Genomic DNA, 16,508 nt, shown 5'->3' on the forward strand with positions numbered 1-16,508 from the left:
GCAAAGGAGGGGGGGGTGTGGGGGGGCTGAAACTGTCTACCAGGACAATGACCTCCCATTAAAAATTGCTTTCTCCCCCCCCCCTCTACTAAAAGCAACAAGCAACAAAAAATAACAAAAGAAATCTAGTTACATCTGCATCAGGTGTGACATTCGTGACTGTTGATCACATTCAAATACACAGAGAAGCAAGGTAACCATTGTAAAGCTGCAAATCAATACTACAAAGCTGCAGTCCTCCCCCGCTCTACGAATGCTGCATTCATCAAGCGATTTCCTTTTTTTTGTTGGTATTTACACAATATTGAGGAGGCACTTGTTGTGCCTGTGTTTGCCTACAGGAGGTCAGGGGTATTCACTTGCATGTTTTCAGCTGTGAAGCGTTGCTTAAAGCGTGGCCAGCAGTGAGGTACAGAGTATGGCTTCACAACCAACATTTTCAATAAGTTCAGCAGCACCCCCCCCCCCCCCCCCCCCGTGATAGCAATGAAGGCAAATCCACAGTGGAGTCCACCAGTGCGGTGGTTCTGATGTCCGATCCTGCCGTCTTTGACCCCTGAAGCAGGACGCGAGGCCAGAGCGTGACGGCGATGCCTGAGCCGGCGAGAAGAGGTGCTGGAGTTGTGAACTGCAAATCGAAGCCATTTGATTGCATCATCACCATCATCATCATCATCGTCGTCGTCGTCGTCGTCTGCAGGAGCTGGAAGCCACCTGCTGCCCAACGACAAAGAGTCCACAAAACCTGCTGCTGCTGCTGCTCGTCGCCGCTTTCACTCAAAAACCTCCCAGTCGCTCACACACACTGAACAAAAACAAGAATGTGGGACATGAGGGGTCTCCTGAAGAATGCTGACAGAACCCGGGGCCTAAGAGCTCTGAAGAGAATAGACGACCACTTTATTATTCATATCATTATTCTCCACGGTGCCGTGTACATTAAAGGACAGGTCTGATCTAGTTTGTTAAAACATTTTTTCAAAAAAGGAGCAAAACGTTTAGATGGGTTCTTTAAACTGTAGTCGTGATCCAACAACGATCAAATTATTATGACCTACTCCTAATAATACTTTAAGCTGAATGAGCATTCGTCCAATGGAAACCCCTTGAAATGAAGAACATAACAAAAGAAAGTTTAAAAACTTTTAATATATAATTTTTTTAATATAATGTGTACTTAAACAAGACGATGTGTCTTCCAGAATTTGAGAAATAGATGGACAAGCAAAAAAAAAAAAGGATCAAAATCAACGAATGAAAACAAAGACAAACGAAAAGAGATCATGATGTTTCTTTATGGATGCTCACACAGAAACCAACGGCTCTTCCAGCGACGTGGAACAGAAAATGCTTGCATTCATATGAGCAAGCATCTGTGGTCTCATGTGCCGTCACGACTCACAGTATGCAGATTCCCATTTCAACTCAACGAAGCGTCGGGCCGATGTTTTGATTGGGGTTCCCCCCCCCCCGCCCGCCCGCCCACTGGGTTGGAGGTTGGTCGACCAGCATTTAATTGGATTGTCAACCTGCAGGTTGTTGCTCCAGATATACAACTACGCAGATTGAAGTGACTCAACACAGCATTACAGGAAACACAAACAAAAAGGTCCTAAACATCACACGTGGAATCATTGGAAGTGTTAAAAGTCCACCGTCCTGAAACTTAACAATTTAACTCTCATTCTTTAAATATGGGACCATTAAAAAAAAAAAAAAAAGAACAAAAATATCTTTAAAACTTACATTGATATTACAAACAGAAACTGAACAAAAAAAATTGGTGCCTAATTCCCTTCAGCTAAAAAGTGAGAATTACTGGATAGAGGACAGCGAGTGGCTGTGTGCGTCTACATTGCTCGGTGTGAAGAGTGTACACAGCCTCCTTCCTTCCTTCCTTTCTTTCTTTCTTTCTTCGACGCACAGGGACTGGCCTTTAATGAGAACTTACTCTCACACCTCCAACCAGCAGCCAGTTGGTCGGTGAGTCCGTCTGGACTCTACGAACCCGACTGCTGCATCGCTTTAAATTAATGAATGCAGCTTTCAAAGCAAAGCGTAGCCATGCAAGAGATCCCAGTTTCTATTTCCGACCGAGTCTTCAGCGCCAACTGGTCACGGCGATCATAAATTACATGCTTGTTCCCTTTAAAAACAAAAAGGCCATTGAGTTTGTTGTGAAGTGTCTTCTTGTCGATATTCCAGCAATAGTTCAGAGTTTAAAAACATGCATGAAAAGTGACACAAATGGATGGTTGAGAATCAAAATGGTTGTTCATACTGCTGCACTCTAGTGTGTGCACACACACACACACACACACACACACACACACACACATACATTCAGATCCTCTCGCTGATTCGCTTACACACGCACAGACACACACGTGCAGTGCAAACACTGCACAACACCCCCCTCCCTCCTCCCTCCCCCCCAATTCCCAGACTGTCGGAACAGTCCCACACTTGATTTGTAACAGCAAGTTCCAGAAAGAGCACTTGTTAAAAAAATAAAATAAAAAAAAAACCCCAAAAGAAATGCAGAAATATGGCTTGACCTTTAAAACCGTAACAATCAATGTAACAATTTCTTTTTTTTGCCCAAATCTTTTTTTCTCCTAATTTTGATTATGCTTTTTAAAATTCTATCAAGTACGTTGCATGTATGTATATATATGCAGTCTATGCATGGTTGGGGTGTGTGTGTGTGTGTGTGTGTGCAGCACGGGTACAGCTGGTAACGAGGTGGTATTTGCTGGCATAACCTGGTTTTCAAAGGGTCAAGGCTCTGATGTGATGTCCCAGTGTAGTGCAGCAAAGGGTCCTGCAGGGAAGCCCAAAGCGCCCGCCCCTCCCCCCCCAAAGGACGCACAAACACAAAGCTGCAAGTCAACCCACACAAACACCTGCTGAGGGCCTGTGTGTTCACTTCATACTCAATGAGCCTCGTCTTGTCTGATTAGCCAGGATATATGTGTGAGTGCGAGTGTGTGTGTGTGTGTGTGTGTGTGTGTGTGTGTGTGTGTGTGCACGTGCGTTAAAGACTGAATGAAAATGTGTCTTGTGCCAGTTTTGGTTTGGTGTCGTTCCCCAGCAGTGCAAGTGTGTACGTGGGATTGTGGTCGTGCGTTAGCCTGCCTGCTTGTTCAAGAGTCGCAGTGATCATTCCCGTATGCTGGCAGAGTACGAGAACTGAGGGAAGTGCGTGCGCTGATCTGAATCGTCGGCATCTAAACTGTCATCTGGAGTAAAGGGAGGGAGAAAAAAACACAAATGCATCCACCAGTTCAGACATGAATGTGTAAAATAAAATCAAATAAAAAATCCCTAATTTAAAAACCTTGATAACGGCAGTGCAGGATATACTCACACTTGTCCGGGGGCGTGATTGTGATGGTTTGTGCTGTGAACTCGTCATCGAAGTAACGCGTGTCCGTCTCCGATGTTACCTGCGGCTTGAAGGGTGGAATGAGCTGAGGAGAAGAAAACAAAAGTCAGTTTACATTCTGAAACTTACTTTAAATGTTGTTGTTGTTTTTTGGGCCGGTAGCTCACCTTTTTTTCAAGAACATCCTGCCAGTTGATGGAGGTGAAGAACTTGTGGCTCATCACTTCTTTGGCGTCGTCTGCTCCGCCTCCGAGCCTGCAAGCAAAAACAAAAACACTACCATCATCACCCTCCTTTTCATCAGACCGGTGATTAGCAATATCCAACAAGTGCTTATTGTTCCGTTTTGCAATTACCAGTTTCTGGACAAATTTAGTGCTCATTTCCTGCCTACAGGTGCATGTTCTGGTGAGCCAGGCGGTGTTCAATGTGCTAATAATAGCAGCTCCTCGGGTGTTCCCACACACAGTGGGGGTCGACCAAAACAACAATCAATTACTGCCTTTTTTTATGGCCAATACCCGGTACCAAAACCAATCAAAGAGGAACAAAAGGCGTAATAATGGAGTTACTTCTTTGATAGCTGAATGTGTGGCGCCCCCCCGAGCGCGGTGGAAACTAATCGAGGGCTGCAGACGAGGCGCAAAGCCACGGAAGAAGAGGTTTTTCTCCAGCTGCAGTGCAGCATCTTTAGGAGCCCAACATGGGGAGAAAGTGTTTATTTGTCCTTAATTAATTGTGTTAAGTATTAAACAATTGTCCCACAGTTGTGTTCTGATGTTGCCATCTTCATATTTCAAAAGTGTCTTTAGGGAAAACGTAACCTTGTAACTAATAATTTTGGATTGGTGGTTTCCCAATGACCATTAAAAGAGCCACTGTTGTTGCGTGATCATGTTCCTACTTTGATCCAAATGTATCCTTCATGTATTAAATCAGTGCCCGGTTATAAAGGCTTCAGTTTTTTTTTTACTGCTTCATCGTTACCCACCTCCACCACCCAGAAAAGTTGCAATCAATTCATAATCGTACCGACGACTTAGAATAAAAAGGGTCCGCTACAAAGCACCCACCTTTGTTTGGGGTCCTTTTTGAGCAGGCCGGCCAGCAGGGCCTTGGCTTCAGGAGCCAGGTTCTTGGGGAAGCGGATCTCCTCCATGAGAATGAGCTCAAAGAGACGCTCGTGGTCCTGGTTGTAGAAGGGCAACCGGCCGCACATCATCTCATACATGACTACGCCCAGCCCCCACCAGTCCACGGCCCGGCCGTAGTCATTGTCCTCCAGCACCTGCATGGGGTTAGCAGACGACCAGAGAGGTGAGCCGTAAATAAGGCAGAGAGTAGATGTTCGTCAAATTTCTGGATCCTTCCTGAGCCGACGTTAGCAGCCTAATGGTGAAGGAGCGTAGCACAGAACATGTTTTTAAAAACATGTCAAGATGTTTTTTTTTCTTTTAGTCCAAGAAAAATAGCGTCGCACCAGGACAGAGCAGATGACATTCCTACTATATGTAGGAATATATGGTTTCCTGTTCCTCTGGGTTTTTATCCTTATGGTTAAAATGGGCTTATTGTAAGTTGCTTTGGACAAAAGCAAAATGACATGTAAAGTAATGGATATGGATGTATTTATGTTTTAAGACATTTAAGCTAGTATTGAATTTGAGAATGCTTTCCCATTATAGTTACTTGTTTCATATTGTCATATTACATACCAAAATCTAATATTATATATATTCTGAAATCATATTAATATAATATTAAGAAAAAAAAACTACCAACTTATCAAAGATAAGTTTCCCTGGTTGACTCGTCCAGCCCGTTAGCGCCAGTTAACTCATTTACATCGTCGTGTTCACACAACATATCGATGTCATGTCACCTCTGGCGCCAGGTACTCCGGAGTTCCACAGAAGGTCTTCATGGTGGCCCCGTCTGTGATCCCCTCTTTGCACAGCCCGAAGTCTGTGATCTTTATGTGGCCGTCCTTGTCCAACATGAGGTTCTCCAGCTGTGCAGGAAAATACTAATTAGTTCTGAGTTGTACTAATGTATGTCAAGGAATATCCCTCCGGGTTATTCACAAGGAAAGGAAGTCTTTACTGTCACAGTAAGCAGGTGCCTCACCTTTAAATCCCTGTAAACTACATTGCGTGAGTGGAGGTACTCCAGCGCCGACACGATCTCCGCCCCATAGAACCGGGCTCGGTCTTCTGAGAACACTCTGTCCCGCGATAAGTGAAAGAAGAGCTGAAAAGGAGTAGAAAAGAAGACGAAAGCTGTTCCTCATGTGCTTTGAGATATACGAGCATAGAAAAGGTTTCTTTGTGGTCGTTTTCATGATTATGAGGAATAATTGGGTTATAAGCATTTTATAAATGCTTAGGTTAAAAAATAGGAATCGTTCAATATTCCAGAGTTATTATGGAGGGATCCCTGCGTCACTTTATTCAGGCCACCAATGAATTTACATGGCTTAAATAAATCAAATACAAGATCATTCACTTCAGAGAGATATTATAGCAATTTAAGTTTTATAATTATAGAGCGGGGGTCTTGGTCATGTTGTTTATCGGCACCTACGTTTGATTGGCAGCTTTCACACCTGCCAAAAAGAATCACTCTAAACCGGACAGATGCACGGGGCTCTATTTTAACCAGAGCAAACATGTGAGGTGGCACGCCATCCTTAAACTGATGCATCACAAGGTGTTGGGTTTCCTTCTGACACCCCCCCCCTCTGCTGCTACATTTAGCCATCTTCCAAAAGGCTTTCCAGGTAACTTCCATTCGCATTTTTAGGCCAGATGAGAAAAGAGGAAAACGTACCTCTCCCCCATTTGCATACTCCATCACGAAGCATAGCCGGTCGTTCGTTTGAAATGCATATTTTAGTGTCTGTAGAGGAGGGGAAACAAATATTAGCGACAGTATTTCCCTCAACAAATGGCTCCTTCATTTAGGAAACAATGAGGACAACGTAACGCACCGTTAGAAAGGGATGTCGCGTATTTTGAAGAACTCTGCTTTCTGTAACCGTGTGTGCCACCTCATCCTAGGGAACACACACACACACACACACACACACACACACACACACGGCATATGCAATTAGAGCAGGACCACATGATAAATAATGAATCACGAAGGTTTTTCCAAAACAATTCAACGCCACAATATCACTGCACTAACTTTAGCAATGATGACTTCTTTGCGGAGGATTTTCATGGCGTAGTACATCCCTGTGGCCTTCTCCTTCACCAGGATCACTTTACCAAATGTCCCTTTTCCCAGCAGCTTCAGGTAGTCAAAATCACTCATGTTCTAAAAGGAAAGAGATGAGAAGGAAATGTGTTGTATAAAATATAAAGATACAAGATGACCTGTGTTTTAAATGTACTGGGTAGTTGATGAGTATGGGGCTGTTTTACTGTCCCTTGTGCTGACGTTGTTGCACTCCACATGATGTATTATAAAACACAAAAAAACATTTGTCTCAAGCAAGGGAGACATATTTTTACTCTTATGATAGAACACGCATCAAGCAGAAGATTTAGGAGTCCTTGGTTCAAACATAAAAGTATGCACGCATGCAGTATGTATAACTGTTTATACGCTGCATCTCTACATACTTTACTCTGCGGGACAAAGCCAGCCGACAAGAGGGAAAAGATTCAGTCTGTAAAAGCACCCATCAAAAATCCGTAAAGAGAATCAGCCGTTGACATGCTGCACGCTAATGTTGCGCTCGACTCATTTTAAGGTTGCCCCACCAAAAAAAGCTTTGAGAAAGAGGCTTAAAGTTTAAACAACTGAGCTTAGCTGGACAAACACAGCAAACACGGAGCTGCCAGGCACCGCTTGTGCAAATACTGACCACTTTTGTGCGGGATTTGGACACAGCAATCTCCATCTCCTCGGATCCGCTGATGTCACTCGGTGAGCCAAATTTAATCTCCATGGGCTCCTCATCGTGCTGCTGACTCTTCAGGCTGTTTGCCACCGCCTGGATCGATCGCATCCACTCCTCCCTGACCCAGAAGAAAGCACACATTACCGCTATCGAATCGGCATTACTGGCTCTATTCTATAAACATTTTAATTGGCAGAAGTCCTGCCTTAGGGTACAAGTTGTACTGAGCAGTGACATATTTTGGTAAACTCTTTTTATTCAGACAGAAGGTTCAGATGGTGTTCCAAAAATATATCTTCCGGGGAAAACGGTAGTCTAGCAACCACAGCGTAGAAGGTAGGGGATAATCTGAGGGGCTGCGGGGATTTGACGCATGGCAGAGTCGATGTAAACAAAACTCCATGACGATTGCTTGGGTTAAGGGTAAATAATAAGGACCAATCTGGCACTAATTTGTATTTAAAGCATGATGTCTTTCCTTCCTTTGCTAACTTCACTGCATTTAGTGAACAAAGGACCTCTATTTTGCTCCTGGGGTGTGTCTGTCCTTACAATATAGGTTAAGATTAACTCATGTGAAACTAATTATCGTTACACCTTTTCCCCCCCTTTAAGACACTTTAAATTTATCCGTTCTAATCTACAATAGACGCCAGCTAAAATATGTGCACACTAACTAATCTCGCTAAATCTGAACATGCATTTATTTTAACCCATATGTATGTTTATGATGTGGTCAAACACAAATTACATGACACATAATTTGCATTTCAGTGCAAAGGTGTCCCAAAAAGAAAAGTTTTCCTGGGTAGAAATCCCAATCCCCAACAAAACTTGAACTTCTTAAAACTCATTCAGTTGTTTAACAAAAGAAACAAAAATAAATTCAACTTGATAATGAAGTTTGGCTGTTCTGAAACACCACTCTGCAAATGATGGGGAGCAGGAGGCAGCAGAACAAAATGTACTAGGCGTGGACATAGCGGAGTAACAAGTCTTTCTCTCGCGTGAACAGATTTGTTGTCAAGTTTGAGGAGGAAGAGGAGATTTAGCTATAATTTGTTCAGCTGTTTCAGTGTAGACAGACTTTGTTTGATGCTGTCGGTTTGTCAGATGCGATGGCCTAAAGCCCACTGCTAACACCCTGTACATTTTCTCAAGGCCCCTTTCAACCAAAGAGACCAGTCCTTTTAAATACACCAAAACCCATGGAATGAAGGTGTTCTACCTCTCCGCGTTGCTGTCCACATGGAAGGTGCGCTCAATAACAGAGGTCCACTGCAGGCAACGAATAACAAATGTGTTGGGCCTTGGGCGCTCCGTCTTCATGAGCTGGCATTCTGTAAGAGCGCAGAAACATTAGCAAACACCAAAAGACTAAAGTTGCAAACAAACAACAAAACATCTTGAAGTTTAACCCGACCTGCGACGGAGAAGTTGTTGAGCGGTGGCAGGCTGTGGTCACTGGACACCTCGGGCTTCTCTTTGTAGCCGATGAAGGAGCCATCGCTCTTCAAGATGAAGTAGCGAGGCCGCCATGTTTTAATGTATTCACCTGGAAAACAGACTTAATGTTTGGCTTTGATGCGTCACACCGCTACAACAGTGGAAATCTTTTGGAAGTGACTGAAGTAACCTGAGCACAGCTGTTCTCCATTAATGAGGAATCTAACCTGACAAGACACCTTTACAAAACTACAGGTGAAGTATTTGATACTCAAATTTTGGATTTTAACATGGATCATATTAATATAGAATTCAATGATTGACGTTAAACACAAGAAGCCCCCCCCTTACCTCTCTTGTGGAGCCATCCCTCTCTCACAACACTGACTTCATTCATGCTGGGGCAGAAGACTGTCTGGGTCGGGAGGGGGCTGCAGACAAGCTAGTGGAAATTGTGCAAACTGCTCCTTTTGGTCAAGTCCCTTACAGTGGCTCGGAGAAAAGTAAACTGTATCGTGAATACCTGATGGAAAGGAACAGAAAGAAATGTTAATGCAGAACACAAAACGCGTGAGAAACTGCCCGTAAAATCCAAAAGCAATGCTCATTGTAGCCGTGTGTAGTGTTAACATGTACACCTCACGAAGTCCATTCAGACGAGAGGGAATGTAAAACAATAGTGACAGAATGTCAGTTTGATCAATACGAGGGTATCGTTTTTTGAAATATTTTAAAAAGCTAGAAATTTGGCCTTCAAGGAAATAATCTATAGCAGGGGAACACGTACAGCAGAAAACAATTTAAGAAAACAAAACAAAGTGAACTTTCTGTGTACCGCTCTCGATGCCTATCTGAGTGTTGTCATCACAGTGCGCTTGATTAGATTCCTCGCCTTCTCTGGCACCCTGTTGCCTTGAAACACAACTCGACAACAAAAGAAAAGCGCATGTCAGCTCACCACCTGCATCTGATCATCTGACACGTCCAAAACGGCACTTTCATAACTAGAAAAAACGGATCATCTCACCCAACTCTGGTAACGGTCTTTCATACGTATAAAATGTCTAAATACGGCAGATATTGTTACTGTATTGATGCCACGTAAAATCCCCAATCCAATGCGCCGCTGATCCAACAATTAGCCGAAAGGGTGCAGAGCTTTGTAATAACCCTTAATTAAATAGTCCCTCAAAGCTCTTGCAGAATGTCTGTGGAGAGGCCCTGGAGATTCAGGGTCAACCTTGAATCAACAGATACTGTGAGAATTTCAAAGTATTTCAGCGAGAGTGATGCGGTTTCATCTTACCAGTGCACACCTTCGCCAGAAAGCCTGTTTAAACTGCTTTGTTTACAAAGATTGAAAAAAACAAAAACAGATAAGGATTCCCACGACTTCAGACTTTGTTATGGCCACCGCAGGTGAATCCACGGTATGTTTGTAGTTGTACACCTTCAGCTAGCAAACAATTCAAATGGCAGGAGAAATACTTACTGCTTTTTTTTATTTCCAGCTCAGTATTAATAATGAAACAGCTTTTCGCTGCACTTTGTAACTTCCAGCAGTTTAACGTGTAATGGTCTTAACAACCAGGCCTTCTGCCGCGGTTCTTGTTTTAAACGTTACAGTGTTAGCACCACGCGAGTAAAAGAATTAAAAAAAAGGGGGACCATAAAGTCGCGACCCCCACATGTCAACGTTGGATTAGCGCAGTTATTCAATGTCGGACGCTAACGTTACCCAGCACGACCACGAGCCGTCCAGAGTAAACAACAACGCAGCGTTTCCATATCCTCTTCCTTCCAGCGCAACGTTACCCAGCAAACTGGCGCAAAGTCGACCGTTGCTGTCCCTACCTTCTTATCACAAGCGGGGTCGTCAGCTTCCCCCGCAGATAAATAGCTAAAACACGTTTTTTTTGTTTAAAAAGGGGGGGGGGAGAGTGGGGAGGACAAGTGACTCGTCGGACAGCAGCGAGGACACTGACCACGCAGCACACTACGACCAAACAAGGCAGCTAAGCTACCATAGCTTCCCGAGCTAACAGCTAGCTAGCACGTCAGTTAGCCGTCAGTTAGCTATTTGCGCCCCCTCCCCTCCTTCCCCGGCTTCTCTCACCTCGACTTCACCGACGAAAATGGTTCCCAGCTGGTCTTTTTCTTTGTGAATACAAAAATGGTGGCCTCCCACCGGTTTCCACCCCCCCTCTCTGTTCGCTTGTGTGTATTGAACTCTGTCAATGATCACACCGCCCCGGCGCTCTGCTTCTTTTTCCCCCTTTCACAAAACAAAACGGCAAGCGGCGTGCTCGGTGTTGATGCGGTGGAACCACCGACGCGAACTGCTAAGCCGGCGGGAGGGATAAAGTCCACCCAGCTCCGACTGGATAGATAGGTATTTCGAAATCGAGTGCAAATAATTTCCAAATCCTGGACGGGAGGAGAAGAAGAAAAAAAACAACAAAAAAAAAACCGCCTCCTCAGGGGGGGGGGGGGTTGTTAACGTGTTTTAGTCGAGCTGCTTAGCTTTGCTTGGGAAGCGCTCCGTCCCGGCCAGACAGTACAAGCAGCCCCGCAGACGCACGCAACAGGAAGTGACGTCAGAGGAGAGAGGGTCCACTGCACCCGAACGGTCGGTGTGAGTACATCCTGTACTATACTATGACCTCAACCTGGCTGCATAGAGATGGCGTACAGAAGACTAAAATGCTTTATATATATATATATATATTTTTTGTTTCCACTTAATTAGGTTTTATTTAATTCAACTCATTTCCTTTGGAGTCAAACTTTGACAAAAGACCCATAAAACCAAACTACCACAACAGGAGTTTGTGTGAAGAGGGAAGGAGAGCAAGACCAAAATAGTTTTCATTATAAATGTAACAAATATTTATTATTCAGAGATATTTTCCAAATGCTCATACATTGTGTGAACCGGTCATTTCTTCTGTCAGGGAGCTTTATTTTGTTGCCTTTGTTGCTTTCGTTGCAGGTAGCGAGCTCGAGCGTCGCAGACATCGGTCTCGTTGTTACGCTTCTCCAGCTTTTTCATGACATCTTCAGTAGAAACCTCTGCAAAGAAAGGCATATATTGGTTAGTTATGTATAACTTTACTCAGTATAACTATTATAAATGCCCAAATTGCCTTTTAATTCTAGAATAAACATTTCTTACATGGTCATTGCATGGACTATTATTAACCATAATGCTGCTTAACATTAACATTTCAAGAATAGAAATCTAATAAACTCTGAAAACCTGGTTGTCTTTTGGCTGCTTCCTTGGTCTCCCATTTCACCATCTCCTCATCCGTCACTTCTTCTCTTGCCACACTGCTCAGCTCGTAGACGTCCACCTCGTGTAGTTTAGGTAACAAGTCCTTCACCCACTCGTATCGAATGGGACACGCGGTCCTGACGTACACCTTTGAGGTCACCAGCACATCGTGGAAGACGATCCAGTTCAGCTCGCCCTCGTGGTCAAACAGCTTGGAGCAAACAAGGGGGTGCGATCAGAAGGGGAAGAAAGCTTTACTTCCAAACGTATTGGGTTCTCCGTTCTGACAATGCATTTACCGATGAGGATGGATGAATGTGGACCATGGAGCCGTGGCCATCCATCGTGCAAAACACCTTTCCGACAGACCTGTGTGAAGCGAGGGAAAAAAAAAACAACAACCCAAAAAACGGAACAATGATTCAAAACCAACAAGCATTACGCAAGAGATAATTATGAAATGCCAAAAGGCTTGAAAACAATTTTAAATTAACTTTGGCGATACCTTCTGGCAACATTGGTGAAGTATCCTGTGCACAGACATCGTCTGAAGAGTTCACTCTTATCGCCATCATACGTGTCCACAGGGAAATCCCTCTTCTGAAAATAGGGAAAGAGGGGTTCTTTTCACATGAATTATCCCACAAGTGTGTCAAAAAGTAAAATAATGATACATATTCACAACTAACGTAGAACATCATTTTTGGGGGACGGCATGATCTAAAAATAGCTAACGCGTTTTGTACGGTTGCTTGTTCACGTCAACACGAGGCTGTCGACGGGGGGGAATGAACGGAACCTGTTGGAGGCGGAGGAGGATCTCTCGCAGCTGAGTCTCCACACTAAAGGCGGACTTCAGCGCCCTCCAGTGGACCCAGTGATCTTTGCACCACGCCGAGGGCCTGTCGCTGGGGGGGGAGAGCAGCGGGGGGAGGAAGGTTCACATTTAGGACAGTTGTGATGAAGCACCACGCAGTTATAAAGTCATACATACACGGCGAGTGATAAACAAACACAAGCAAATAGAAGTATGATCAATGCGTTAGGGTTAGGGATGCGTTAAGTTCTTTACCTGGATTTACACAACTGAAACACAGCGAGGAGAGTGGCAAAGTCGTTCATGCTGCCGCTCCTCGCGGCCAGCGCCCTGTGCTTTTCGTCCGCCTCTTTCTGCTTCTCGGGGTGGCCTGCAGGCGGCAAGACGTCGGTATTCACGCGGCACTTGTCGGCGTGTGTTATTTCCAGTCTGAAAGCTTTTGTCGTCTTCTTCACATTGCCGACGTCCCACCATTGATTCATTAATGCCAAGTTTACCTGCAGCCGCTTTATTTCCTTCTCCGACAGCCAGATTGAATAAATGCTGCGTCACATGCATTCCTACATATTACATAGTAGATTTTTCCATGACAAGAGTTCAAATGCGCAAAATGGCTGTTGGAAACACGATCAAACGTCTTCCTCGGCAACATCATCTCTCGCACCTGTCTCCTTATAGTTCCGGGAATTTACGCCACTTTGCTTTTATTCCGACCTGTCGTTGAGCTGAATCGCTTACCTGGCCTAATGAAAATGTTCTCTACAGACAGCATGGCGGCCACAGGGAGCAGCAGGTCCTGACAGCCCAGCGAGGCGGCCTTGATCACGGCCCTGGTGAGGCCCGGGTGCAGGGGGAACTCCACCATCAGCTCGCCCAGCCGGGTCACTCTCCCCCTCCTACGGACAACGCGGCAGTACTTAAACCCACTGCTACCGCTGCTGCTGCTGCTGCTGCTGCTGTGGCGTCATGTCCTCGGGTCAACGCGGATCATTTCTCACCTGTCGATGGCATCAAATTGGTAGAGTTGTTTCAAAGCCTCAAGAATAAACCTCTCTTCCGGACAATCCAGATAAGGGAACCTGGGGAGAAAAAGACTATTAATGAAGATGAAGACGATAACATAAAAAACAAAACAAAAGATGAGCTATATTGGCGGGGTAAACGCGTACCGAATGACGTCATGAACGCCCAGGCACTTGAGCGTGAGCACCACCGCGGTCAGACTCGTCCTCTGGATCTCTGGAACCGTGTACTCGGGCATGTTCTTCTCCCAGAATTCCTTGGTGTAGATTCGAAAGCATTTCCCAGCCGACGTTCTTCCAGCTCGACCCGCTCTCTGCTCGGCCTCGCTCCTGATCACAGAACAGACACCCCCCCCCCCGGAAAATAATTTCAGTATAGATCTCCGTGGGCACGCTTTATTAAAACGTCATTGGTGTCGTGGGGGGGTTAGAGACGACTCACTTTGAGATGGGCACCACTTCCAAGATATCCATGCCCACTCTTGAGTTGTGGTTTAGTTGCTTCACGAATCCGCTGTCTATGATGTATCTGTATTGGGGGGGGGGGGGGGGGGTTTAACGATTTGATCGATGTCGATCACAAAAAAAGTTAGCGTTGTGTATCTGTGATGCCGTCCACAACCACAGGCCTCACCCACTTTATGCCGTCGATGGTGAGAGACGTCGCTGCGATGTTGGTTGCCACGACGCACTTCCTTATCCCTGAAGGTGGGGGCTGAAAGATCTGCCTCTGTTGATCTGCAACAAGGACAGCCACTTTTTTTGGTTTTCTTTCGCAGCATCATCACGAGAGAAAGATATTGACTTAGTTTGGAAAAAAAAAAAAACTACCATCTAAATCTTTCGATGAATGAGGCGCGACAGCGGTTGGTATTTACCAGTGGGCATGGATCCATAAAGGGGCAAAATGAGAAGGCCCTCCACTGTTTGGTCCTCCACATCATACCGGTAGTCTATGGACTCCGCCTTTTCGTACAGCAGGTCACACGCACGCTCAATCTCGACCTGACCTGTGAAACGCGGAGGGTTTAAAAAGGGACAGATTCTGTGAGCGTCAAGACAAACGCTCGATGACTTACCCGTCAAAAACACAAGAATATCTCCGGCCTTTTCACCCGTGTGCACATCGAGGGCCACTTTTACCACCTGTGTGGCAAAAACCAAAAAGGTCAAATGAGACTACTACCAACAGAATGCTGTAATTGATTAAAAAAAAAGAAAAATCTGACTTGAGTAATAATTGTTGAAAGAATCTTAAAGTAACTCTGTACCTCTTTTACATAACCAGAGCTTTCGATGTCTTTGGGCCCGACAGCAAACCCGAATGTGGAGGTGACGGGAAAAGTCCTCCCGGGGATGGTGAAGACGGGGCAGTCGCCGAGAAAGGCTGAAAGTTTGTCCGCTTCCAAGGTAGCAGACATCACCACCACCTTCAGAGGGAAAGATCTGCCCTCGGAGGCCTTGGCAGACTTGGAGAACATTTTCTTCAATAGGCCCAGGAGAATATCCTGCAAAAAAAAAAAAAAACACGAGCATTGAAAGTTTGATGTAAATAAATGCTTTTAGCTGAAAAAAAGAAAAGCAGAAGCTACAAAAGTTGATAAGGGTTTATTGTTGGATCGACTCGCCGTGTTGAGGCTGCGTTCGTGGACCTCGTCCAAGATGACCACGCTGTACTGAGAGAGCACGGGGTCCGCCAGGATCTCTCTGAGCAGGCAGCCGTCCGTCATGTACTTCACCGCCGTGCTCTGGCCCAGAAACACGCCTCGGGTCAACAGGTATTCTCAGCACCAGACAGTGGGACAATGATGATGATGATGACGAGTCGTCCTCTCACCTGTGACGTGCAGTCATCAAAGCGTACTTGGTAGCCGACCTCTTTACCCAGAGTGCAGTGCATCTCCTGGGCCACCCGCTGGGCCACCGTGATGGCAGCCACCCGGCGGGGCTGGGTGATTCCAATTCTGCCATCTTTACAGAAACCTACACAACAACAACAACAACGACAGGACGTGGTTGACAAGTCCAAATGGGGGGGACATTCATGTCCCGACTGGACACAACGCAGGCTCTTTTTTTTTTTTTTACCCGCTCGGTGGAGAAACTTTGGAAGCTGCGTGGTTTTCCCGCTGCCGGTCTCGCCGCTGACCAGCAGGAAAGTGCTGTCTTTGACCGCCTGGATCAGCTCGGCTTTGTGCCGGTAGATCGGCAGATGTTTGGACTGTTGAGACTCGCTTTCTTTAGAGGCCGGTCTCGTTGATTTGGACATGGCGGATGAGCAAGTACCGCGAGATCCACCAGCGGATAACTGTGCGGCGAGCTGAGCGGGTTGAATTCGTAAGAATCGGTTTAGATGGTGTTTATACTATAAAACGAAATAAAAACAGCAACTTCTTGCACACATCCAAGTTTTCGTCGCGAAGGCAACACGCTCGCTCGATGACTTCCGCAAACTCACCCATTCGGCGTTTCTATTGGTCGAGCAGCGGCCACGTGACCAAAATCCCCCATATTAGAAAGAAAATCAATCAAGCTTTATTGAAACACACTTTTGTCAACACGCGGTAATTGCCCAGAAGATTTGTTATTAAGTAGAGCTTTCTTCAAACGTTTAGATCTATATAAACCAAAAATATGAATGTAAA

At 45.2% G+C, this 16,508-nt stretch overlaps 2 protein-coding genes across 5 annotated transcripts; both read right to left on the reverse strand.

Moving 5' to 3' along the window:
* Window positions 1-76: 76 nt before the first annotated feature.
* On the reverse strand, window positions 77-11,226 carry akt2 (v-akt murine thymoma viral oncogene homolog 2). 4 transcript variants are annotated; one of them, XM_037461768.2, is made up of 14 exons: window positions 10,864-11,226; window positions 9,099-9,270; window positions 8,725-8,856; window positions 8,530-8,641; window positions 7,266-7,419; window positions 6,581-6,712; window positions 6,378-6,443; window positions 6,218-6,286; window positions 5,516-5,638; window positions 5,271-5,399; window positions 4,462-4,676; window positions 3,556-3,643; window positions 3,371-3,473; window positions 77-3,242 (listed from the first exon to the last, which is right to left on the reverse strand). In XM_037461768.2, exons 2-14 carry the CDS (start codon window positions 9,142-9,144, stop codon window positions 3,163-3,165), a joined length of 1,449 nt encoding a protein of 482 aa, XP_037317665.2. In that variant the 5' UTR covers window positions 9,145-9,270; window positions 10,864-11,226; the 3' UTR covers window positions 77-3,162. The 4 variants fall into 4 exon arrangements, with proteins under 4 accessions (XP_037317665.2, XP_037317673.2, XP_037317679.2 ...); XM_037461776.2 differs by lacking the exon at window positions 10,864-11,226 and adding an exon at window positions 10,602-10,708; XM_037461782.2 differs by lacking the exon at window positions 10,864-11,226 and adding an exon at window positions 10,486-10,504.
* Window positions 11,227-11,628: 402 nt separating this feature from the next.
* dhx40 (DEAH (Asp-Glu-Ala-His) box polypeptide 40) lies at window positions 11,629-16,366 on the reverse strand. Its single transcript, XM_037470406.2, has 17 exons — window positions 15,952-16,366; window positions 15,701-15,846; window positions 15,492-15,611; window positions 15,135-15,371; window positions 14,943-15,009; window positions 14,742-14,873; window positions 14,502-14,601; window positions 14,306-14,392; window positions 14,011-14,193; window positions 13,840-13,920; window positions 13,580-13,737; window positions 13,097-13,211; window positions 12,824-12,932; window positions 12,530-12,624; window positions 12,324-12,393; window positions 12,007-12,235; window positions 11,629-11,819 (listed from the first exon to the last, which is right to left on the reverse strand). The coding sequence occupies exons 1-17, from the start codon at window positions 16,130-16,132 to the stop codon at window positions 11,698-11,700; spliced, it is 2,232 nt and encodes a 743-aa protein (XP_037326303.2). The 5' UTR covers window positions 16,133-16,366; the 3' UTR covers window positions 11,629-11,697.
* Between the last annotated feature and the right edge of the window lie 142 nt (window positions 16,367-16,508).

Source organism: Pungitius pungitius, chromosome 3 (assembly GCF_949316345.1).
Source record: "Pungitius pungitius chromosome 3, fPunPun2.1, whole genome shotgun sequence".
In the NCBI taxonomy this organism is placed as follows: domain Eukaryota; kingdom Metazoa; phylum Chordata; class Actinopteri; order Perciformes; family Gasterosteidae; genus Pungitius; species Pungitius pungitius.

Coding starts and splice junctions, on each gene's coding strand:
- akt2 (XM_037461768.2), bottom strand. CDS start 9,144: ATGAATGAAGTCAGTGTTGTGAGAGAGGGATGGCTCCACAAGAGAG. Junction 7,420..8,529: donor GTGGACAGCAACGCGGAGAG/GTAGAACACCTT, acceptor CTTCTGGGTCAG/GGAGGAGTGGATGCGATCGA. Junction 3,474..3,555: donor AGGATGTTCTTGAAAAAAAG/GTGAGCTACCGG, acceptor TCTTCTCCTCAG/CTCATTCCACCCTTCAAGCC.
- dhx40 (XM_037470406.2), bottom strand. CDS start 16,132: ATGTCCAAATCAACGAGACCGGCCTCTAAAGAAAGCGAGTCTCAACAG. Junction 14,602..14,741: donor TTATGGATCCATGCCCACTG/GTAAATACCAAC, acceptor TCCTTGTTGCAG/ATCAACAGAGGCAGATCTTT. Junction 13,921..14,010: donor GGCGTTCATGACGTCATTCG/GTACGCGTTTAC, acceptor TTTTCTCCCCAG/GTTCCCTTATCTGGATTGTC.